The 25,876-nt window shown below is 46.1% G+C and overlaps 1 protein-coding gene across 7 annotated transcripts in view; it reads right to left on the minus strand.

Moving 5' to 3' along the window:
• LOC122396323 (calcium/calmodulin-dependent protein kinase type II alpha chain) overlaps window positions 1-25,876 on the minus strand; it is a 127,999-nt gene that overhangs the window by 18,211 nt on the left and 83,912 nt on the right. For 4 of the 7 annotated variants that reach the window (XM_043394617.1, XM_043394626.1, XM_043394642.1 and 1 more), the window contains exons 11-12: window positions 16,399-16,488; window positions 5,717-5,773 (exon numbers count right to left, since the gene is read on the minus strand). In XM_043394617.1, the coding sequence (XP_043250552.1) occupies window positions 5,717-5,773; window positions 16,399-16,488 (147 nt within the window). The remainder of the gene's footprint in view (window positions 1-5,716; window positions 5,774-16,398; window positions 16,489-25,876) is intronic. The other 3 variants (XM_043394634.1, XM_043394667.1, XM_043394660.1) reach the window with 1 other exon arrangement.

The following is a 25,876-nucleotide window of genomic DNA, read 5'->3' on the forward strand; positions in this document are numbered from 1 at the left end:
CCCTGTCTGCGTCTCGAATCAGTGTCCCGTGCAATCTATGGCAACAGAGCGATCAGGACACTTTGTCAAAGGCTTAAGTAGACCGGAGTCGCAGCTGGGCCCATCGGGATTAATTCTTTGTTAGAAGACGAAGTCACGGTTACTAGGCCTGGCGATTTCTATCGCGGACTTCGGATCTATCGATCGAAAGACGCGAATCCAACTGCAGGAGGAGTCCACGGAAATTTTGACGAGATTAACCGGGCGTTGGAAGACTCGTAAGCGGATATCAAGCGACCAAAGCGACCGAATTAGTGCGATCCATTGCCTGGGAGGGGGACCAAGTCGACAAAGAACACAAACCCAACATCGGGAAATTCAGCGTGGATCCAGTTGTAATTGGGTCCACGGAAACTATCGTTAGCACTAGTTCGTAACTATGGGAACAAACGCGTAGAGTCGATTGTCATTCGCTTTTCACAGAATGTTAAATGTTCGGAACAGTTGATTGTACATTCGTAGACTCCGGTTACTGTGGTTTTTCGTTCAGTAACTGCCACTCAAAATTGTAATTTGTCCTCCATACTGAGTTTCACAGCACGGTTACGTCGATTTCCGTTTCACAGGCGATGCCAGGGAGCCGACTCCACGCGTTTCTCCCACCGTTTCGATCACGATGGAGGATTAGCACGTAAACTACGTTTGCACGAGGTGGATTCCGTCGCCTTTCTCTTCAGCCTCATCCGAAAGGTCTGCCGTGAACGGGCACGAACGTCAACGACACGCGATTGGCAAACGAGCGCGAGGATCGCGAGTAAAACGTTCGCCGTGCTGGCCGCGCGACCGACCTTTTGCTAAGTAGAACGAGAATAGAGTTACGCACAGTCACGATAGATTTTCGGCCTGCACGCCGACATAGACACGGTTTCGCTCCTGAAATAGATCGAAAAGCCTGGCTGCGATCGTGACCCGACGCCGCGCGTCCGTCTCGAAACCGTCGGAAGTTCGTTTCGCGTGGGACGACTCCATTAATCATCGACGAGCACGGGGGGGTGGAACGCGCGGCCCTGGATATCGTCGGAGACACGCAGAAAACGAAAACGTCACCGACGATCGCAAGCTGCAGGACCGAATGCCAAAAAAATTCAGTCGAATCCCATTTCTGAGCAGCGGACGATAGAAATAATAATTGCTTCACCGTTTTGGGGTGATTCGAGGCACCGAAGAGTTAGGATGAGGCTTAATTTTCTTGGCTTAACCCTTTCGAAACAGTCATGGTTAACATCATGATTTTAGGTTGTAAGTTTGCAGTATTTTTGCAACGACTCCAAGACTAAGTTTTCTTCCAACCGTACACTGAACGTCTATAGACGTACTGATAGCTCGATGGTGTTTGAGAAGTCGATTAAAAATTATTCCGAGATGGACCCAATGCGACAATCTTTGGCGTATCGTCGACGAGTACTATGAAACTGAGGAATTGCTAACTCTGGAACACTCGGTTTACGTAAACTAGATAGCATTACGTGGAGGAGCGATCGAGGAGCACACGATCGCCCATGAAAGTCCACGCACACCTTGTATATTTTAAATATTAAACTCTGTACTGCCACGATCTACTTGGACTATAATTAATATTTGAACCGGATTGTAAACGTAGGTGTTACCGTGACCGTACAATTTCCATATATTTTGAGTGTTCATGCTCTATTAAACGGATGCACGCAGACTGGTGTGGCTGATCGTAAACGATAAAACCAGGTCGTGGTTTCAGCGTAAAGAGAATTACCTTGGATGCAACGCATATTGTCTTCCACAGAGTGGTCAGTTAGAACTAGGTCACCTTAATATCTTCCGTTGAAAGACAGATGGTTTCAACAACTACGACATATCAAAAATAGCATTTCCCTGAGGCCACTTGTCTCGGAACTAACAGGGTCGCTGGTATTTTTTTTTTAGACGTATCGATGTAAACTGAAAGCGTCGAGGGCCAGAGAATTCCACCAAAAGATAAAAGCTTTGGCCTCTCGAGGGCCAATTAATTTTTTGATAAAACACTTTTTCCCACCCCTTCGCTACGAACCGAACGGAAGACATTAAGGTGGCCCGTCTCCAACTGGGCCATTCCGCGTTACTCGCGACAGAACCGGACAACATTTTTTCGATCTTCGCTCCTCGATCCCGTCCATCGCGATCGGCGAACAAACTCCCATCGACGGGTTCACCCCGGTGCAATTTCCACTACACAAACGTCACCACGGCTCACCGTAATTATCAGGCTGCTTCGAGGAACCCGGCAAGCCAGCGGTGGCCGACATTTCGAAGACTTCAACAACTTTTCCCTCTGAATCGCATTTATCACTATCGGTCCGCCCGTTTCGAAGCACTTTTTCCACGGCGTCCGCGGGCGTAGAGAAATCGAACGGAAAAATAAGCAGAAAAAGAGAGGGGGAAAAAAAAGACACAGAGAACTGGCACGTTTGAAAAGTCGAGGACGCGGCGAGGATCTCGCGAGCGAGTCTTCCGTCCCCGGAAGAGGGAGAGAGGAAAATCGACGATCGACCAGGTTTTATCGCGGTTCGCGCGACCGGCCTCTAGGACGGCCGAACGAACGACGCGAACTGCTGCCAATCTATTTTCAAGCGGTGCCAAGCGGCCAGGTATTTCCGTTGACAGCTGGCCACGCGCTCGGCGCGATCCTCCGCGATGTTTCCGCGACCATTACCCGTTTCTCCGCTCGATTCCGGCGAAATTCCACGACCCTGCCTCGTTTCTTCAACGCACCCTCCGTCACGACACGATTTCTCGAATTAATTCCATTTAAACGCACAGTGGTGTCCGTGGAAGCTTGTTCCAGGATTTTCTTAACTGTTGCACGTAAATAAACTCGTCCATTGATGCAAATCGTAGACAATACTAAGTGGTGGGGACGTATAAGCGGGGAGACTCGTGACCAGTTAAGCGGACACCACTGAATGATATCGTGTTTGGACTCATCTTTCAAGGCTCAGTTCAAGAAAAGAGGCAGCCATTTTTGCGTCCCTCTAGCTCAGCGACGGCTAAACATCAGCCCCCGTACAACACGGTAGCCACGTTTCCAAAGAGTGCCGTGTTGTACGGTATCGAAGATCACTAAGAAGCAAAAGTAGATTTCAACGAACATAATTTGTATTTCAACAACGAACAATTTTCACAACAAATTTTACTTCAGCTTAAAGTGCATTTATCTAGGACATTTAGTCAACATTTTTGAACTATAATAACGTGAAAAGAAGTACAATTTTCCTGGGGTCATTTTACAAGTTCTATCGTTACAATCTTAAGTTGAATTTCCTCGAAAATCCTCGGTCCGACAGACGCTTCTAATTCAAACTGTTCCCAGAAGTTTGAAACGTTTCTTACGCGACTAAAACTACCATAAATTCAAAGACTGAAATCTCCCTTTTAAAACAACCAAAGTCGATATTTTAAATTCAGTTTTACTCCATTTCAATGAGGAAAGACTTTGATTTTCGAAGAAATTTAACCTAGGAAAGTATGATAAAAATAGAGGACCCTCGAAATGGCCACCGGGAACTAATCGTAAGACTTCTTTTCGCGTTAGGACAGTCCAAACAACGTTTCTAACGTTCGCGACCGATGGCGTGCCTGATTTTATCTCGTTCTGGCACGCGAAAGGTTCTCGATGTGCCGTCACTGCTCTAGTTAATGAAATCTAGCGACCCCGAAGCGGACCGTTTCGTCTAAACGATGAATGGGAGAACATCGCGCAAACTGGGGAATGTTGGCTAGATGAATGATCCTCGGGGAGAAAAATAATCGACCGATCGGGAGTTGGATTCGAGCGGGAATCTATCATTCAATCTCGCCGACGAATCTATCCAACCCGTCGACCTTATTCTCCCTCTGTTCCGTTCCTATTAATGGGGATTTAAACGAATAACAGCAGAATGATCTGGCAACTATCGAACAGGGGCGGAGGAACGATCTACGCAAGATTCTCTACGATGGGGGACTACGTCTACGCGAAGAACCATTCAGAAACGAACTGGAGAACGATGCACAAAACACTATCCGTTCAATACGAGATGGATAAACTCTCCGAAAAGCCACTACGTCGAATATTGCTTATCATTGCCAAGCTGTCGGGTGTTTCTACCCAAGGCGATGACGTGGTGATTCGTGTCGTGTTACGTGATCAAAGAAACAGTGAACTGCTTTTGGAGAACGGCGTACACACATATATTATTCGTTTCGCTAAAGAGCATAACGCTGCAACAAGAACGAGTGTTCCTAAGATCGGTCTAACGCTAATTCGGATACACGGCGAACTCGTAATCGGTCGTCGTTCGAGCGTCGCGATGCTTCTCGACCCAATTCCCCTGACGCAGCGGATCCAGCAGGCCTGGCGGGTCTCGGATCGGACGTCTTCGAATGGCTAATCTCTTTCGACCGTTAATCGGTCGCTTCGTCCAGCCGTCGTGTTCGCTCGATTCTAAATCGAGCTCGCTAAACGCCGGGTAACACAAACAACAAATCCGGTGCGTTGCGTCACTAACGGTGAAACAACAGTCTAAGGCAACCTAGACCTCTAAACAGTGTCTCTCTAAACTGAACGCGGACGTCGGGGACGTGCAAAAATACGGCACACGCGCGAGTCGTTCCGCGTTTCGTTCCTCTTGATGACATTTGTCGTCGTTTGTTGTTGTTTGATTGCGCAAAAGGGAACTGCAACCCTTTCGCTAGGGCTTGGACTTACTAGTTTGATCAACAACCTGATTTGTAACGTCCAAAAAGTAAGGACATACGATACTATGATCAGCCATAGATAGCTTTGCACGAGTCTCGCGTTAGGGACTTTTTTGCCAATCTGGGGACCTCAGAGGCGGAACGGTTCGGGCGTGCGCGTTGCTTGCGAGTCCGAGGGAGGGTCGCGAGCGATCCCATCCGGATGCAGGGCGGGGGTTGCTACGATTAATTGCAGACCGATTAGAGAAAGCAACGCGCGCAACGTCCTGATTAGTTCGTGGAACGAGAGGAGGCTGGAGAGACGGTAAATCCGAAGTACGAGTTAGCGGAAGCTGGAACAGACAGGGTGTAAAAGCTCGGCTCGAAGCTCGTCATTGAGCCCCTCGTGGGATTGGCTTCTCCGATCCGCGGTTCGCTTCCGGTCCCCTCCCAACGTCCACGGAAACCGGTGCACGTTTTATGCTATTCAAGCTTCGAAACGCGATTAATACTTTCTCTTTTCGTTTTGCTATTCAACGATGGATGTTAACGTTATCGATCGGTGTTTCGGTTGTTCGGAGAAGGGCCCGTCGGCATCGCTGGGGGCACGATTGACCCGATTCACGATCGAACATTCGTTTAAACTTCGATTCTCTTTTCTTGATCGTTTATAGAAATCGCGTTCGAGTTTGGCCTTTGTCAGTTCCTCGGTCTTCCGAGTGGAGTGACGTGACCGAGAGCAATGTGGGTGAAACGGAAGTCGAACACAGAGCACAAAGGTTGGGGTACACAGGAAGCCATTGAAACACTTTCGGTCACGAGGACGGGTTTGGCGACGCGAGCACGTGGCCCCCAACTCGCGAACCGGAGAAGCCAGATTGACCGGAGGACGTTTACACGTACAGTGATACGTATAAGTGTACATACGTACACGGAAGTACATATGTATACGGAAGAACACGAGACGTCGAAACGCGAACGTTTCTCGGCCTTCGATATGCAAGTTTACCTTCGGGTTCTTTGGCAATGACCGTGCTGCTCCGGTCGACGCCGCCCTTCTTATCCTCTGCACAACATACACACATACGTCACGTATACGGATATGCGACAGTATCGATCATTTAGATATCGCCCGTTTACAAGACCGGGTCACCAGCGCTATTTATCGGAAGCTTTCTTTGTATGGGGCGTCGGTGTCGTCCAAAAAGCTGTCTCCTCTTTCGCGAGATATCTACTATTTCTAAATTCGTTTGCTTCAGTTTGAAGAGGTCATTGGATCATGTTGATAATAGGAATCTAAGATCAGAATCGCTGATGTTACAACCCTCCAAATTGGAAGTTTTGAGTATTTGATCGCGTTGATATTAGGAAGCAACGATAACTAGGAATTTAAGATTAGAATTTTAAGAGATCGAGTATTGATACCAGGAGTCGCGTACGTTGTAAATGTGAATCCTTCAAGCGGGGAATATGCGATTCTTCAATCTTGAAACGATTTTTTCGCGCGTCGTGATCGATTTACCAGCATGTTTTGCGTTTCGATTGCGGCGAAAGAAGTGGTTTGCTTTTTGGACAACCCTCAAACGACACGGCACGACGTTTTTGATCGCAATTTTTAATACGAAGTGGCTGCACTCCGTGGTCCCAGGGACAAAAATACGAACACCACTCGATACGAACGATTCTCGATCGAGCGGAAAGTGCTCGATAATTACGTAGAAAAGTGGCTCCCACGGGCGAGAATTACTTTCAGTCCAATCATGCCAGTCGCACCAATTAAGCCGACACTCAAAGCAGCGAACATTTACTATCGAAGCGTCAAACTTGACCAATTTCACCAATTCTCCCCGAGGTTCTCGTAAAACGCCACCGGAGTCCCAGCCACTCCGCGACAAAACAAAAACACTAGCTGCATCGATAATAACTAAAGTGCTCTCCCAACTTAGCGATCTCTAACGTACATCTAACGGGTGATAGAAACAGTATGTAGCAGCACTTGAGCGTATTCGGTTTATTCGTGGTTAGTCACGCGACGTAATCGGTCCAACGTATCGTATCGAATACAGGAACTCTTGTCGAGGGGTGGTAAAAAATGTCGATCGAAGGAAAACCGTGGGGGAAAGTAGAAGTCGTTCTGTCGAAGAAGTTAAACGATAAAGATTTGGACGAGTTGCGAAAGTGGATCCCTGATTTCCAATATCGAACGACTGGTATTGCTTTCGAACAATCGTGAAGTTTGCTGATAAAAGAAAATAGGAAGACAGGATTCAGATAAATCGGGAAACACTTTTACTATGGAACAAATACACGGTTAAATCTACTCGTAAATGTTATTGGATAGAAAGAATTCATTAAAAAACGAGCAAAGAAAAGTTACCAAACACAATATTTAACTAATATTATCGAATATCAGAAAATTTTTTACAGAAGTCCCTTAAATTCAGGCTCGAAGCGGCAATCGTTCGAAATTGAAAGTCCAGTGGACGAAAGCACCCTCGTGACTCGATGTTAACGAAAGCAGGAAGAGGGAGAGGGGGTTGGTAGGAGGATAAGGGTTGTTTTTTTGGTGCCGGAAGGTGCAGTTCGCGGTGAACGTGCAAACGTCGACGAGGGACACCGGGATCGATCTTTTCTCGAGGAAAGGGGTACGACGCGCGTGCAGATCGAGCGAGATTTAATCGCGACGGGGGTGGTTGGAAGTTTCTTCGGGGAAGACTTTAAAAAACTGAAGGAATTCCGGGGGATCGTGCTCGGACGAGCAAGGAGCGCGACGATTGTTTCGCTTTGCCCGGAGATTCGGTCGATTTTCGTTCGACTACGCGAAAAGTGGCGTATTGGAGGACAGAGGGGGATGACAGAGACAGCGAGGGGGTGAAAGAGTTCGCAGTTGTTCTCAAAGACAAACAAGAATATCGGAAAACGTGTCCGAGATCTCAGCCGGGATATTTGTTCAGCGAGAAATCGTCATCGAGCTCCTTGAAGTTTCTAAGACTAACAGGGGTGGTTCGGGGGTAACAGGTCTTTCTCGTTCGTTTCTCGGACAGAGCGCGAGGATTTATTGACTCTTAACCCTTTGGCTGAGTCGTCATAATCGAACATGATCGTAGAAATCAAGTGGGCTTCCTTTGGTGCGTTCGATAAACAATTGTTTTGAAAAAATAAGATATGGGGGAGGGACGCGATCTACGGTGAACTATGCAAGCAAGTGCTTAGAGAATACACGATAGGCACCATGTACAGGGTGACCAATTTAGGTGGAGACTGCGAACAATTTTGTAAACAAGTTATTTTGTAATAACTTTTACTCGACTCGGTATCCGGGAAAGCTTGGCCATCGATGCGTGGACATGCACGAGCGGGAAGGATGCATCATGCGATTCACTATGCAGAAGGGGCTCAAGCCGGCGACAATCTAGGAAATCTGCAACCTGACGTCGCGCCAAGTTGTCCCTCGATCGATGTTTCTTTCATTTATTTTTATACATCTTCAACGTCATCGAAGATACATAAAAATTGTCAACGACCAGTCTCTGCTGTTTTGTAACAAGTTTCTCTAACATTGCAATCTTTTTTCAAGAGCTACATGGTCGAAAACGTTTAAAATTTTTTACACGAGTCTTTGACGATGTTAAAGGTTCTCGTGCTCGAATAACCATCGCTTTGATGGTTTAAATTTTCACCCGAGCGTGCGATAAATCGTAGAATTTCGTGTAAAAGTTTAAACATTTTCAAGGTGGAGCTTGAAGGACGTTCGAAGACCGCTTCTACGATTTTTATTCGTAGCCGTTGCAGTTTTAGTCGATTCAAGGTTGACTCGAGCGATCATCGATCATCGAAACGACGAATTTCAACGTTTGTGGGACAGCTTCTCGCGTCGCTGACAAAGCCAGGGGGGGGGGGTGGGGGTGTCAGGAGGAGGGTGCTAGCTCGAGAAAAAAAGGAAACAAAACGAAAGGAAAAAAGCGAGCAAGGTGGAAGCCGAGAAAAAGCAAGTCAGGGGGTAGTGTTCATAAATCCATAACACCGGAGTGACGGTGAATCGTGTTCACGTGGTGTGCCGATGAGAGACTCTCGTGTGTACAGACCTAAGAGACTAAAAAAAGGGGGGATCGGGTTTTGTTTTTCCGTGTGACGAAAGATAGAGTCGATGCAGAGACAGAGAAAACAGAAAGTACGTGACAGTGACAGTGACAGTGGCAGAGACAGAGATACACACACACACACAGAAACCGGAAAATCGTTTCCAAGGCACGAGCAGCATGTGTGAGAGAGATCGTCGTGCCTCCGGTCAAAAAAAAAGAAAAAGAGAGAGAGAAAAAAAAGAAGAAAAAACATTCGGTGCACAGCGAGAGGATCCGTGTCGCGAAAGGAATAACGTGTGTACGATCGAGTGTGAACGCAATCATCGGGGAGAGAAGAAAGTGAAAAGTGAAAGAAACGAAACGGAACAGCGACATTACCAGCGTGGTGTCTTTTCTGATTTGTCTCGACTTACGCTCGTTTTGTGGTGTGTGTGAGATTGCTGACGCCTACGCTGGCATTCTCTACGACGATCTCGCGGCTAAGCTGATCTAACATTCTAGCTGGCTAATCTCTGCTCGCCGGCTCGCGGGAAACGTTCGAAAAAATGACATTTTCGAGACGATGGTCGACGATCTATGGCCTCGCTTGGCGAAAGGATCGACTACTTAAATTATTATTAGCTTTGAAATTCGTTTCGACAAACTGGAACCCACCAAAGCAAAGATTCCGACACATTTCTGGAGTCGATTCTTTCGTCGGTTTCGCTATAGCTCGACGTCGAACGAGAAACGCTCGTTATAGATCGAAGACAAGAATTTAAAATAGTTAAACTATGAAAGATACCAAAAAATTTGTAGAATCGATCGTTGACGAATGTTTGGCATTTCTCGTTCGACTTTTGGCTGCGACGAGAAGCTTCGTAACGACGAACACAAGAGTTTCTAGCGACGAGAGACGTTTCCCCCGCAAAACTAGAAAAATAAAATGGCGAAACCCGATTTTAACTTCAGGAAGCTTCGTTAACGAACATAAACTCAATTTTTCGTTATCCTTTTCACCGATGTCACAATTACTGTCTACGAATCGCTACTGCTACCATCATCATCATCTACGACACGTTAATCCTGGAAGTCGAGCACGATAAATTGCTTCCAGATGAGATTCGATTTTACTGGCAAACGATTCGTGGAACTTTTGCTAATGTGTTTTGCTAATAAATATTCTCGTCCTCCAAGGTTAACGCCCTCACTAATTTCGCTACTCCATTATCCGAGCAGCGAGCAACTACTTCCTCATTGCGCCACGCTAATCGTATTCTACATACGTGACCAAACTGACTCGATCGTGGTTTCATTTTTTAGATTGAATAGTTCACTGCTTGTCTTCAAATTTAATTGAATATTCTATGCGAGTAGGGCTGACTTCTATTACTTTCATTAGGTTTAATTGAACAGTTTGTGTCACAAGATAGATCAAAAACAAAAATCTTTCATGTTCTGGATACTCTAATAAATCTTCCTACACTCTTAAATTTCTTTATTATTAATCCTTGAGCAAAGCAAGCACATTTAACAAAGAATTACCTGTAATATCGAATTTGTAAAATACTGGAATAGTGAAATGCTTCTGGCTAAGTTCGAACAAAGTATTTTGCCAACGATCGTATGAATTTGGCCACGATTACAATTACGCGAACGGAGACAGCATGTGCACGAGACGAGAGAGACACAATGGTGGTCGTCGCGGGATTTACCTTCGTCGATCGAAGAAGAAAATGAACGGAAAGAAGATATTTAATCGGTTGTTTTAATCGGTAGCCCGATCGTTTGTATTCTGAATTTGATCGAAGAAGAATCTCGATCGCGGACGGTGGTGGACGTTCGCGGCTCGCGACCTCGATTCCATCCAACTACTCCAGTCGAATTCAGTTGAATATTCCTCGAAACGAAGTGCTGCGACCATTTGGAACACGAACGCGGAAAATGCGATCGATCTCGACTAGAATTTTAACCCACGAGTTGGGTCTTGACGTAGAATGACGCGCTCGAAACTGGTAATCAACCGTCCGACTCTACGTTGACCCATTCTACTGCGGCCGGAGTCTGACCATATTTAGTCCACACTACTTGCAATTCTCGCGTCGACCAGAGAGGCGCAAAATCATTTAATTTCTTAAACCATCTATTAATCGTTGAATAAAAATAAAAATTTCGAGCAGAAAATATCTCGAACCGATAAAAAATTAATTTATTAAAATGAGTATGGAGAATTAAATTTTGCCCATCTCTGGCTCAGACACGCTAGAAACTTTCCAGCGACTAAATTATCGAAGTCCAATGAAGATAATTAAAAAGTCTGAGTTCCAATTACTCCAAAGTCAGAATAGAAAGTATCCACGATGGATTCAGAGTCCAGGGATTCGTTGAACGCGAGAACTAGCAGCCACGACGTTTCGAAGCGGAATGATCGCGAACGAGAACGCTCGACGATTGCTGAGAGACAAACGACGAGACGATGAGTGAGAAGTTGGAGCCGTTTTTTTTTAAACAAATGGGTTCAAAGTTCGGGTCCTGTTTCCAACGGTGCACATTATTTCCGCGTGTCACGAATACGCGTGCTTACCTACGGTTACGACTACGTGTTATGGATTTGTGAGCATCATTACTGGGCGCAAAAGAACAATTACTCAACGCTCCTCGCATAGCTGTTCTACGCATTACTTAGTTGTACTCTGCTAGAGACGGGACACGTGTTCGTGTGTGAGCGTGTGTGTCGGTGTGTATGGAACGACTATGAGGACGATATATCGAAAGCGAATCGCTTGCTACGTGGGTGTGGCGATTGTTGGTAACAGTGTCGTATGGAATTTTGAATTCTGACATAGAAGTGCCTCTTTCGCTTCGTGAATTTCAATTATTTGCTCAATCTCGCTCAATTCGGTCGACAAAAATTGCCTGACAATTTTAAATCTTTCTAAATCGTTTAGAAATTCAAAATAGATGGATTTAGAGATCTTTTTGTACCTTGATTCGCTCGTGCAACAGAGCATCCGATAGAATAGCGTCCGATCAACCTAATTTTCGAGGTATAATCGTTAAAATCTCGATCGACGCGAGCGTACGAAAGGAGAACTCGGTAGCAAGTTATTCGTAGAGCCGACGGTTCACCTTTTTGCATTTCGATTTGCATCGAAGAAACGGGTAAACAGAGAGGGTCTCTGTCGATCGAATCTGCTTCTGAGTCCAATTGTTTCGGGTGCTCTGTAGTATTGCCGTTTTGTGCTCGAGTGTACTCGTGTCTGGCTCAAGGATCAATTCAGTTCGTGATAAAGTGTCCGAGTCTTGAAAGCGAATGAAACCCATTGTCTGGTCGTGTTTTTCGGTGTATGGGACAGGGGAAACTTTGGTTGCATGCATGCCGGGGATTACGCGGATTGCACTTTCGCGTGATTGCGCGAAAAATTTCATACCCGAGATAAAATATCCGCGGGTAACGATTCCTTTAAGCGATTCGCCATTTCGCACGATTTTTCTTACCGCCGGAAAAGTGCAATCCTCTGAAAATGTAAATGATTCTGCTTCTGGCGATGTATGCGCGCGAAACGAAGGCTTTCGTGTGCCCGAAAATTCACGACGCGATGAAAAGAGCAGTTCAAAGCTGACCGACAGGTGTTAACAATTTTTTAGACACACGCGAATACACACAGACGTTGGATCCTGTGTAAAAATTGACGGACGAATTCGTCCAGAGCTTTCCAGAGGTCTCTCGAAATACGACTTTGCTTTCCAACGCGTTGACGGCCGTTGTCGCGCATACGTGAGTTTGCTAAGCAGGTCGAGAAGAGGTTAAATATAGGATGGAAATGTTAGCTTTTACGGGTTAGTTTCGACATCTAATTTATTCAGGTTATTTAGATTTGAAATGGCGTTGGCAGCCGCTGTCACGTATATGTGATTTCGCTTTTCCGATGTTGAAATTCTCGAAATAAATGTGCCTTATTGTTCGTGAATTTTTAAATCCAGAGTTACTAGGAATTTTTCTGTTTCTCGTATAAAAATTTGAACAAACGACGCAGTAAGTCGACTCGTTGGGAAGCACGGGCAAGTCCTCGGATCGTTAAAACGAGAGAGCTCGGAAAGCGTCGACGAGAATCCGTCGTCCGTCCCGGGGAATGAAATTCGACGAGCTGTTTCGTTCCCTTTCGGCGTGAAGAGTCTCGAGAGGGTCTGATCGTGTTTGCTTGTGTGGGGATCGCGTGGCGGCGATTCTATCGGGGAATCGCGAAAGAACGGGCCGTCAGAATTAATCAGGAACTTCGACGATGGTTCATTAGGCCGGGTCGATCGGGAACGAAAACGCGGGTGTGAAAACTCGATGCCCAGAAATAGGTCGATAGAGATACAGTACTGCGCACGGTTAAAGTGGAGTTTCGTGGGTAAGTAGACGATTCTGCTTGCGAGAGCTGACAGCCGTATCGATCATAGATGTAGAAACTCGTATGAACGCGCGAAACGATACGGCCGACGCCATTGCGTCCCGACGAGGATCAAATCTACGCGAAAGTAGTCAAATTCTCCTCACAAACTCTCTGAAACTGTCCATTTCTCTGGAATGGTCCAATTTTGTATTTATCAACGATAAACAGATGATTTGTTCGTCAAGAGAAAACTGTTTTAATTGTGTTCCAAGCTACTTTAGAGATAATTTGGGTTTGCAACGATTTGCCTCGTATGAACGCACAGTGCAGGACCGTATCGTTTCCTCGATAGTCTCGTAGTTGGATCAGAACTACGTACACAAGAAAAAAAGGGGGAAAATCGCGATAGAACTATCGGAAGTACACAGTCCAACGTCTACAGAGAGGCGAGAAGACAGACCCGCGGGAGATAGCTCTGTTGCGAATTCGGTGAACAACGACGAGCAAAGCTCTACATTCTAGAAGTAACACGGTCTTCGTGAGCGTTCCACAAAGGTTCGTTCGATCGTTATCGCGATCCTCGAAGCAAAATACGCGAACGAGACAAAAGAACCGTTCCCGAAAAGGACACGCTGCCTGGCAAAAGATCGAGAACAGATTTCGCGTGGCAATTTCATCCACGTACGATCATCGTACGTCTCTGGGCGAGTGCCAAAAGAATACTCTTTAAAATTAAAGACCAAAGGAAACGTAACCTTTGAATTAATTCCGAATTTTCTTTTCGTCTCTGAGACACCACGTTTATTATACGAGTACCAACGATCTGGAATAAAAAAAAAATTGCAGTGGATTGATATTTTTAACCTGGCGGCGTATCCGTGCGTAAGGCGCCTCGATCGACTAGAAAACGAACGGGCTTTAAACGGTGGATGGTAAACAGCGATCGACGAACCTCTGTGACAGGTTTACGAACATATATCGGTAATCGGGGCACAGGTGTACGCAAGTATAAGGCGGATCGTGGCTAGAGAGGGCGACAGGTTGAAGGGGCAAAGCAACGAGGGGGATACTCAACTACTCGAAGCTATTGTCCGACGATCGATTTGCACGTGAGCAGGAGTGTGCTATCTCTCTAATAATAGGCGGATATGCGCGCGCAAGTATCTGCTCGTGATTTCGTAACGTCGAAGGGACCGCGAAACACCGTTTACCGATGCAGTGGGATCGTCGTCGATGCAACCCGCGCGACAGAAACATAAAATGGAGAAGGATTCTTCGTTGCATCGGTATTCGTGGCAGGAGTCGAGACACGACTCCGATTCGTCTTACCCGTTGAGTCCTGCGATTATCGAGGGACACGCAATCGATTGCTCGCATCATCGTCGGTTTCCAAGTGTCCGATCGGGGGTGGGGGGGAGTTAAAGGGGGTGAGTTCAGAGAATATTCGAACGGCCAGGTTTCGCTAGACCTGGGACTAACCAAGTCAATAACGTCGAGTATTTTCTTCTGGATGGGGGTAGTTCTGATCAGTGAAGCAATATATAGAATATACGAAATCTAAAAATTATTTTCACTCACGATGTAAGCCTTCTTCAGAAACTCAACGATACTAGACTGCGGATAGAATTGATTAAATGAGAGCTTCGCAGAGGGTTGTCTCAACCCCTAAATATAATAATTGGTAAAGTGCATTCTTTGAGAATAAAAATTTCTCATGAACGCATAAACATCCGCAGTCTAATTATTACACTGAAACGTGTACAAGCCAAAGGCGTAATATAAATTCGAGTAAACTGTATAAAATTATGAAACAAATGGAGCACCAAACTACGTGCAACTTGTTTCGTGACTTCGTGTAGTTTTCCTTATCGAATCTATAATACACGTTTTATTTTTATACGTTTCGGTGTAATTATCGTTTAAAGTCCAGAGGTTCGAGCGTTGATCGAGTAGTCCCAGGCCTAGTTCGGATCCATGGGATCCATGGGACGTCAGCGACAGCTTGAACTCGTCGATCTCGTCGGCTGTGACCCGGGGTCGCCGAGCGAAAAGTGCTTGGACCATAAATTCAGATTCGACGATTCAACCACCTCCCGGGAGGGGAAGGAGGCGAGGTCCGTCTCGGATCCGGGCGACAGCGAGACTGAAATCCAGTTATAGCCGCGCAAGTGGAACAAGCGAATTCAGCTTCGATCCATTAGCAGATCTCGCTGGGAAATTAACTGTCCCGGTTGGGTCTCGAGCAATTAACGAGCCTAAGGCTCGATTTCGTCGCGTGCGAGCGGAACATGCGACGGATCGAGGAGGGGAACGCTGTTCAAAGTTGCGTCTAGTTTAACAGCGTTCCACGACGCGGAGTCTCGCCACGCTATTTCCTGCCCCGATAACTGCCCCGGGTTTCAACGGAATTCGTACCCGGGGGGTCGAGATATTCGATCCCCCTGTGCGGAGAACACTGTCCAAACACATTAAGGATCAGTGGTCTTATTTAACCAGGAATATTCGCCAAGTACACCTCCCTGTCTGTTATGTAATTTTGCGGATTTTTTATTCCACAGCACTCAGCAACGGTAGAAAATTAATAAGACTGTTTATAGCTAACGTGTAATCGAGTCTTCGGAGGATAGCTCTATTCTCAAACACTGAAAATCCTGCAAGATTTATCAATCTCAATCAATACAACTTATTTGAAATACTAATATCATTCGTGGCACGGTTAAAATGCGAGTGTCGCCTATACACGAGTGACGTGGCTCCCCGTGGATTTCACGTGTCACCTGCGTTCGAGTGACGTGACAGTCAACGTGACAAACCCGATCAGATCAAATTAATTAACCAGTTGCTCGTCTTAAACTAAATGTACAATCCCAGAGAAGCCGTTCCTATCTCATCGATCTTCCCGAACAGGATTCCAGAAATACGTGTGCGTGACAGACGTCGAAACTTCCGCATTTATATTTTATCATTTCGCGTTAAAAAAATTTGGACTGGAAGTTCAAGGAGGCGGACTCCGCGAATTTTCCGTTCGAATCCGTCGCAAGTTTCCTTTTTCCTCGTACGGGACGAAGGCCACGGGTTCTGCACCCTCTCGGTGCAGTCGGGTGGGTGGTGAAACAAAAAGAGTGGGCGGATATTAGTAGGTGCGGATTCCCGGGCGATCTCCGGACCGGAGATTCCCAACGGGGAACCGGGGGTACGCGCGAAGAAGGATCTAGAAGAAGATCTACAGTGACAAGGAGTGGGTGTCCTACCTTTAACGTCATCGTCCTCGATCGTTGTGCTGCTGTCGGTGGATTCCTTCACCTGAGAACCTTCGCCCTTCTTCGTGATGATGCTCCGACCTGGAGCACGCAGAGCGTTTCAGTAAATCGGTAGGGGCGGGGGCGGGGGTTGTGTGGAGAGCGAAAGTAATCGAGAAAGACAAACAGAGAAGAGCGAACTTGGCGAGAAGAGGAGGCGTTGGACGATCGAGGGTGGCGGATTGGAGCGAGAGCACACACACTGACGCGGATGGCGGCGATCCAGGGAGTCCAAGGATCGACGGGGACGTAATAGAGGGGACGTAGGCTCGGGTTCGATCATCGTGGATCGTCTCGCGAAGAAGTTTCGACGCGGCGATCGAGATGGATTTAAAATAGCAAAAGTCTCGACTAAATTTTATGTAAACGATATCCCGGTGCAATTGTTTGACGATGTACATTGTTGGCCTAGCAGAAGAACGTCCAATTATATGCATCGAGGCACTATTGCCGCCTCCGTGCACGTTCGCGTCTAAAAATAGTCCGAGATTTATTATAGAAAGAGTGCTGTTTATTGGTAGGCGCGCCATTTGGTCTCACGGACACGAGTCTAACAAATACGTCTGCTTCTAACCGAGGCGTACACAGACGTTATAGGTCGAGGCCAGCGGTTCGGCTGCTTTAAAATGGAGTCGCGGTATGACGAATATATCGCTCAGAGGCGGTGCACGTTCAGTTTTCTGATAGACCAACGATGCATAATACAGAACAACTTTAAAGAAATTTGATCTATCACATACTCTTTATAAAAAGATCGTATTCTGTCCCTTTAGACATTGCTCGATCAAAGTAAATAGAGTACGAGTAGGGGACAGAAACTTTGACTAGACTTCCAAGAAAGTAATCAGAGATATTTATTTAAGAAGAAGCCACGATTTCTCGATTTTTATCGATTTTAAATGGGTCTTTGGAAAGCAAAACCCTCCAGTGGACAATGGGCATAAGTCTCCGGGTATTTGGAACGACGCCGAAGATGGAACGCGTCGTTGAATACGGTCGACGGAGACTCCTTCGGGCGATTCGTTCGAGTTACGCGAATTATTCATGAGAACGATTCCCGGTGTTGGTGGGAAAACAGTAAACGCCGGATGAAACTGGAACGAAGTTTTTTAGACACAATGGGAGACAATGAACGGGAACCAACCTCGCCCTACCTCTGGTACCCTTTCTTCCTTCTTTTTTGCCCCGCACAAAGAACACCGCGGTCCTCGATGATTACGAGACAGATTGGCGGGAAAGAACGGAGAAAGGGTCGCGAGGGCGAAGGGCTCCTCGTCGAAGCAATGGGAGCTTCGATAAAGAAAACTTCGCGATTACTTTTCCCGCGCGCGAGCTCTTTGTTTTCAAGAATTAGTCCATCTCGATCGCTGGAATCGAAAGTCTCCGGGCTGGGCTAATTTTCTTTCGAGAGAAAATTGTTTTCCGGGCATGGGGGCCCGATATAGTGCTCGAGGCCACTTCCTCCTGCGAAGCTATACCGGGGAGCTGGAAAGACTGCCCCTGGGTGGAATTTGAAAATTTTTTCTAGGCCAATGATGGTCAATTTTAAACTTGCAAGTGGAAAATTGTAAATCGGACAGATGATCGTTACTCGGGGCAAATCTTTCTAGCCCCACGCAGCAGATGCGAGTTCTACTTTTACGCCACGATAGTCTTTCCGTTCCGGAGACGTGCCCTCAAGTTTGCGTGCAGAGACAAGAGGATGGAGTAGCCAGGCGGTATCGTGGGGGTAGTGGCCTCGAACAACCAGTTGATTTTCGTTCGATCTTGTTCGAACTTCCACGGAGGTACTCGCGACCGAAACCGACGCGACGAGCGGTGAAAAAGCTAAAGGATGTCGACGAAATTTCACAGAGAATCGGGCAAATTTAATTCTCGACTAACGTAGATAAATTATTCCATCATCCTCGAAGGATTTATTTCTCGGTATTTTCAAACCGCGACACTAGTCCGCGAATAGAAACGGAGCAACGATAGATAAATATTTTAATGACAAGTTATATATTATTTATCGTTTATCCAACGAGCAAAATTGACTTTTCCAGTATCTAATCCGCGTTCCCAAGAAGAAATTTATTACAGAGTCTCGCTCGTCGCGTCGATCCAACCGACTGATTCTCGAGGGCGAGCGTTTCCGCGCGAGTTGCTCGAGCGTCTTCGAGACGCGGTTCCTCGAGGAATTCTGGGACGAAGCTAGAATCCTCCGCCGGCTGAACGGAGTCAGCGATAGATTAGGCTCGCTTTCGAGACAAAGGAAGCCATCGAAGAGGAATGCAAACCGCTGAGTAGACAGAGAAAAGTGATAGAGCGAAGATATAGACGAGGATAGAAGAGAGGAGGAAAAGATCAGAGAGTAAGAGAGTAAGAGAGTTTTGAGAGAGAGAGAGAAAGAGAGAGGGGATCGCAAGGGTAGTCGAACACTTTAGTGCGTGTGTTCTGCATGCGAGACAATCGTGATCAATCAATCCGAGCAACTCTGCCGATGCTCTCAAGATGACGTATGTGCCAGGAGAAATATGGTCCTCTTGTCTTTACCTTCTGATGGCTCCTCTCGAGAGCTCGGCTTCGTTCCGTGCCAGAAGCGTCGTAAACGTTTTCACAAAAGAAAAATATATGATCGTTTAAAAACTGCATGCTGAGCGGCGTGCAATGCGTGTCGTTAAGAAAGAGTACAGTGTCCCGTTAAGACGGTGCAATGGATCGCGATCGAGAGGCGTTATGGGTCATCGAGATTGCTTCTCGAAGCATCGTGTGTCGCTAATAAAGCTGCCCCTTCGACACTGGTATCGATCTGATCCCGGAGCCAAGTGCTATCGATCGTGGGATCGAGTCGATCTGTGTACGGTTCAAGTCGGTGCTTCTATAATGAACCTCCCTTTTCTCGATCGCACGGTCGTCGTCGTCTTTCAACGGTGGAAAAAGAGAATTACCAGTACGCGCCAAGAACTCTTGGACGAGCGGAAAAAATTGAATTACACGGCTGGCCCGAGGGGTGGTGGGGTAGGTCGACGTAATTATTGTCACAGCAATATCGAGCCTCAAAGGACCGGGGGAATCGTCTCTCGACGGGGATCGAGTTGAATAATTTACCGCGGGAAGAGGAGAGACAGGATGGAAGGCACTCGGTTCCGACGCCAGTATAAATACGGAAGCGAAATTCCTCCCCGGGGTGTAATATCCGTGTACTTTGGGGACGAACTCGCGCCACGGAAAGGCGCTCGTCGCGACGCGTTTTATGCGCTCCGCGTATTCTTGTCTCGAGAAACCGCCACCCGGGGGTCTCCCCTCGCTCAAAGGCTCCGCGTCCGCCATTAACTTTTCGGATGGTTTCCGGTCCGCGAGGAATCCCGCGAACATCCTATTATACAGGGCGTTTCAGGGTTATAAACTTTACTGAAACATCCTGTATAAGTTTGGGATTGAGTTTGAACGACGAAACTTGTCTTTCAACCCTCGATGCCTCTTAATCAGCGTCACTAATGGTTGCAAAGCTTGTCTGCATCGTTAGACTGTCATTTTTATCAAAGCTGCAAAGAGTCGAGTGTTTGTTTGGTTATAGAATTCTATCGTCTTTGATGCATCGTAGGAAACCTGGTTTCCAAGAGTGGAAAGACCATGTTCGAAGGTACGTTTCATCGAGTACGCGGTCCCCCAAAGAGGAGAAATCGATCTGTAACGCATTGCCTCGATACCAGAGAGTCCCGAGGATGGGGGCGAGGGGAGGGGGCGGTGAAAGGGCACACGGTACACATCGATGTTCAGTGTGAACGGCTCTTTTCGTCATGCTGCTGCTACGGTTGACAAGAAATGCGAGCAACGCGGCTAGACAGCCGAGAACCAGGCGTAAAATGAAATAAATAAGCGGAGGCGAGAAAGCGCAGGCATACCAAATGCGACGCGGCGACGATCGTTCGCGCGGAGGTTCCTGACTGATTTTGTACAAAATTGTCGTTTCAGTTGGGGAAAAATCCGATTACATTCTCCACGATAAAATTACATGCGATCGTACGATAATTGCACTGTTTTTTTTACGATCTATCAAGATTTACAATCATAATTACACCGCAAATGGACGGCAATTACCGTGTGATTATATGTACATATGTGATCGTATCGTGGTCAGATTACATTCTGCCCGACTCTGACTGGTTTTCTTCACCGTTTTGATCGTACTATTACCGGCAAATCAGTCCCTCAACGATGTCATTGCCACTGCTCGAAATCATCAGAGACTTCAACTGCTGCATGAATTTTCATGCAACAGCTGGGATGTTCTTTGGTAAATTCAGAATTTAACAAGAGAAAGAGTCGATCAAAAATACATTCGACACGACCTTGCAACCTAATCTACGTTCTACCAGCTATGCTCTAACGATGTAACTCGGAAACAAGATCGTATCGGATGTACATTTATACGACCATCTTTTTCATTTCCACCACGCTATAACCACTCGACTGATTTATTGTTCAGATTGGTCCCCGGACTATAGGCTCGCCCAGAATCGACGTAGTGAAATTTTTTCCCCCCACTCTGCTTCCTTTGCCACGCCCAGAAGCTCGACGCGCGAATAAAATTTGTTCCAACACCGAATTCCATCAATTTCGAGCAGCGTGACGGAAACGATCGTCTCGAGGATCGGGAACCACCGACGAACGATTCCCAGCGTGTGGAAGATCGGTTTGTATTCGTGTACGTCGTCCAGAGGCGGGACAGACATCGTTCTCGAACAACGAATAAAAAACGTCAAGTTTCGATCTTAAAACGTGGATGGAAGTCGGTTTACGAATCGATCGAACGTCCGTATTCGTTATTCGCGAACGAAATTATCCCGACGGTGGGCGTCGTCGCGTGCAAGCGCGCCTTTTTATCGGTCTGTCGGTCGTACGCATCCTCTTTCGCCTGAGAGAAGGATTCAGAGACGTGGGGTGTGCCTTGCACCTCCGACCCGCTTCGCGTTAGCAGAGTACCTTGGTCAACAAAAAATCAGTCATAGTGTGAAAAAGAGAGTGATAGAGATAGGTAGACAGACAGATATGTATGTATATAATAGATAGACAGAGAGAACGATTGATTGAGTTTTGGCTACGCGTTCTCTCGGCCGGAAGAATCGAAATTCGCTCCGGCGATTCATGGATTCCTCGTCGAACCCTTCTTTTTTGCCGCTCGAAATTTATGGGCCCGCCTAGCGTTTATATTTATTTATATATACACGCGTGTGCACGCGCCTTCGCATAAATTCCAACCGGCATTCAGGAGCTCGTCTACTCGACCCGAGATTTACAAGGTTCGATGAATTTCGAGACAGTATTCGCGCTCCGGAGGATTTTTATTGCTCTCTCGACGATCCAGTAATCTTCTGGTTCCGCGAACGCGAATCGATCGCGAGTTAACGTTACCTGGACGTTACACCCGCGATCGTAAACTCTCCTTTCGCCGTTTCGGAGTCCGAAGGAAAATCGGGGACACGCTTTATTACGGTGCTTCTCGAATATTGCGTGTGGAATCGAACTTATCGAGTCGCGATAGATCGATTTTCCTTGGGACTACGAACTCTGTGCTCGCTCGTAACGAACGATTGTGTTCCTTCGCGCGATTACTGTTCCCGTCCATAATCGAGGAACGATTCGATTTCGAGCGTTATTCGTTAATGGAAAACGGGCTCCTGGTCATGAGACTTCGACATTCTGTAGAATACCTTGTTGCAACGAGCAGTTTTTATTATATATCATTGAGATTTGTAGCGTACAAGTCTTCGAATTTAAGTATTTTATGAGGAATGTTGGATAACTCAAGCTTGAGGAGTCCCTGTATAACTCTAACACTATTTTTTCGAATATTATTTTGGTTGATAATCGTAATTTGATATTATGTGTTCAACAAATACTCGTTGGGAATATCTACTATAAAAGATCGACCATTGACCACTTTTCCTAAACCAGGGATTCGAACTCACGACCATAGTATTCGAAAGCAAGTACCCAACCAACCGTGCTACTTCCACTTCACCATTGACTACTAATTAAACTTCAAAATTACGCTAGATCACGAGGGGTTGAAGACTTTTGCAGTACAAATTTCAATTTTATATAAAAAACGCTCGTCGGAAGGGGATACCCTGCAGAATGGACGATTATAATTTTCGACCGGCGAGGGAACGCGAGCTGTGTGTTCTCTCATGTCAGGGACACGATCGTATCATGAATGAAGCGACGAGAACAGAATGATTCGATCTCGAACGAAGAATTTTCCCGATCGAATCGGCGATGGTGAGAAAGCAGCGACTGCGTGGCTGCCTCGTTCGATCGATTCCCGTTATGGCCACTCTGATACGCCCCCGCGGCGATAATGGAGGCCCGAACGAGCTAGTTCGGCGCCGATGATCTCGCTGAAAGCGTGGAAATGAGGTCCGCGCGAGATTTTCGACAGGGACGGGCCAAATTCTTCGGCAAACTCTCCAACAAAGAATTGCGATCTAATTTATACAATATCATGTTATGTAATCGTTTGAAATTCTGCCCGTCCCTGATTTTCCCATTATAATAATCGACCGAACGAACGAAGGAACGATCCGATGATTGATAAGCAGAGAGCGTCTGCGAGAAGCTCGCCGACGAATTGCAAATCGCAACGAGTTCGAAACAAAGTTTCGCGCGCAGCTTGTCGCGAATCCCGCGATTCGATTTATCTTCGTTTCGTGGTGATAAGTTCGCATCGAGCAAACAGACGTCGGATTTATTACGTGTTCGCGAAGATAGAAGGTAACGTTCCCCGCGCAAACAAACGGAAAACGGGACGATAATGGATAAAAATGAGGGGAAAGATAGCGGCGGTGGCAGAACCGGCGCGAGATCGTGTAACACCAAGATCGAGAGTCCGGGGCTCGCGACGACCAGAGAGATTCAATTAAACTTCCGACTGTCGCGATAGATCTCGAGAACAAAGCGATCGATCGTTCGCGGGGACAAACTATCCCCGGGAAAAAGAAACGAAACAACGAGAAACGAGACGATCGACGGCCTTCGACTCGGTAATTGAAACGAATTGCTCGCGACGCGTTTTCACGGTTCGTTCTCGCGGAAATTGTTTAATGTACAATTAATCGAACGCTTCGACTTTGAGCAGTTTTATTTCCCGCGTAGAACGTTACCTTCCGTGTCTCGCCTAAATATTTCCTCCCCACTAAAAAGAAATCCTGCCAAAGCGTTGCACAAACTCTTCGTCGTTTACCATCGACGAGACCTGGAACACCATCGACGCAAAAGTCCCCGTGGACGGCGCGTGGACCGTCCCCTACCTGAGTCTACATCGAGCGTGAAGTGTCTCCGACGATGTGTCTTTCCCACAGAAAAGAGTACGCAATAGTAAGTATAGACGAACAAAATTTCAGATCGAAACGTGTAACAACGAACGAAGAATAAGAATTCTGATTCTTCTTCTAAAGTCAACGGTGGACGAATAAAATTTTGTTCGCCTCCGTCAGTAAGAGGGGGAGGGGCAGAACAAAAAGAAAAAAAAAAACACACATAGGCTAGTTACAGCGAAGTCAACGACTACGCTGACGCGGTTTGTCGCGTTTAGTGTCGTCTACACGGCGCAGATGGGCGAAAATTATTATCCAGACAGGCGTATCGACGTCGAACGAAAGACTGACTGTCGCCTCTGATTCGAATTTCCTCGTCTGGATAAAATTTTGCTATCTAAAAAAAGAAAAAAAACGCCCGACTCTGGTCTACGGATGCAAGATGCTCATCTACTCGTCTAAACGTAGGGGCTACAGCGTTCTAAGGGTACGTTTGTGCTGTTCGTTCTGTGTGGAGTACAAGTACGCGTATAGTATGCACGCGCACGCGTACGTCTGTGTAAATACACAAAATTGTAATATTGTTTATCGAGCATCTAGTACAGGAGGCGGACGAGTAAACGCTGTGTAAACTAACAAAGAAGGTATCTCGTGTGTGAGTGGGTCTCTGTGTACGTGTGTGTATGTGTGTCTGGGCGTGTATACAAACGTACATAATACAGACATGGATTGCGTATAAATATTCATACCTGATATTTTGGAACGTTATCGCGCGAGGAAATTTACTGTTCTTTAAAATCGACTAAATACGAAATGAGTCACGCAACTGGGACCCCGTACCTCCTGTTTCGTTGCAGCAATTAGAGATATTTTTCCATGTGCAACGATGCACCAATATAATTGCGTTTGTTGGAAAAATTGAGACAAGATAATTTTATGCAAACCCAATAATCAAAACATAAATTGATAACTAATATTTATAGGTCTCTACTCACTTTGTAATAAAAAGATTATTATAGAATAAAATATGAAATATTAATCCACTGGTACTTTCTTATAAACCTGAAAGTGTTTTATTATTTTCTGTGCCACTTTCCTTTACGACGAAACAGGAGGTAGGATTTCTGGTAGAATTTTAGAGACTTTCGATGTGGATTTGTCGTTCCAAAATGTGCGGCACGAATGCGATAGAAAAAGAAAAAAAAAAAAAAAAAAAATGGGTCACGGATGCGTTTCGTATTTCGCTGATGTCTCGTGGACAGAATAGGCGCTACAGAGTGGTCAGCAATACTAAACGCACAATAATCATTCGTGGGCGCTTCTCGCTAGTGGACCGAAACAGTTACGTTCGGTATTCCGATCCCGCGATACTCTATCTTGTTTACGCGGTACCGTTGTATCCTCCCCTCTTTGCGTTTTTTATTTCTCAAATATCGCGCGAGCAAGCTTGAACATTAACTGGTCAACAAAATTATCCAAAGAATCGTACAGAGCAACTTCGAAGCTACTTTACGAATAAAATTATGATTCTGTAATGGATTCCTTAAATGGTTCTCATCTTGAGAAGTTATTTTTGCTACAGAAACTTAATTATATAAATGCAATTATATTTATATATTTATATATTTTATGATGTTGCTATACTTTATGTAAAGAATTTTCTTAACCAGTCGATATCCAATGAAAGTATACCGCGAAAAGTTCTAAAACGAGATACATTCGAAAATCATTTTCCCCAAAATTGTCGCATCAACGGGACGAATCATCCTCGCACGCAACATAAAAAAAGAAACGAAAAATCGTAAAATACGCAAGTATCGAACGTTAATCGAAAGCTTCGAAATAAAAATCGCAATTTACGAAATTGCGTTCGAAAGGCACGAAGAAGACAGTCGTCGCGCGAAACATAATCCATGAAATGCGTTTATGAATCGATGCGATAAAGCGTTTGGTCGTTACGATCGATGATCTATCGGCTCCGTGGGATCTAAAACGAACGTTCAGGTTTTTCGACGTTTTTCCCCCAAAACTTCTCGAGCGATTCTCGACCAGATGATCCAATCGCTTCGAATCTCCCCCCGTCCCTCCCATGAATTTGTCCGTTTTCGAAAATGAGCTCGAGAGGCGAC

The sequence above is a fragment of the Colletes gigas genome, unplaced genomic scaffold, assembly GCF_013123115.1.
Source record: "Colletes gigas isolate AHSC1104 unplaced genomic scaffold, ASM1312311v1 Colletes_gigas_Sc00001, whole genome shotgun sequence".
In the NCBI taxonomy this organism is placed as follows: Eukaryota; Metazoa; Arthropoda; class Insecta; order Hymenoptera; family Colletidae; genus Colletes; species Colletes gigas.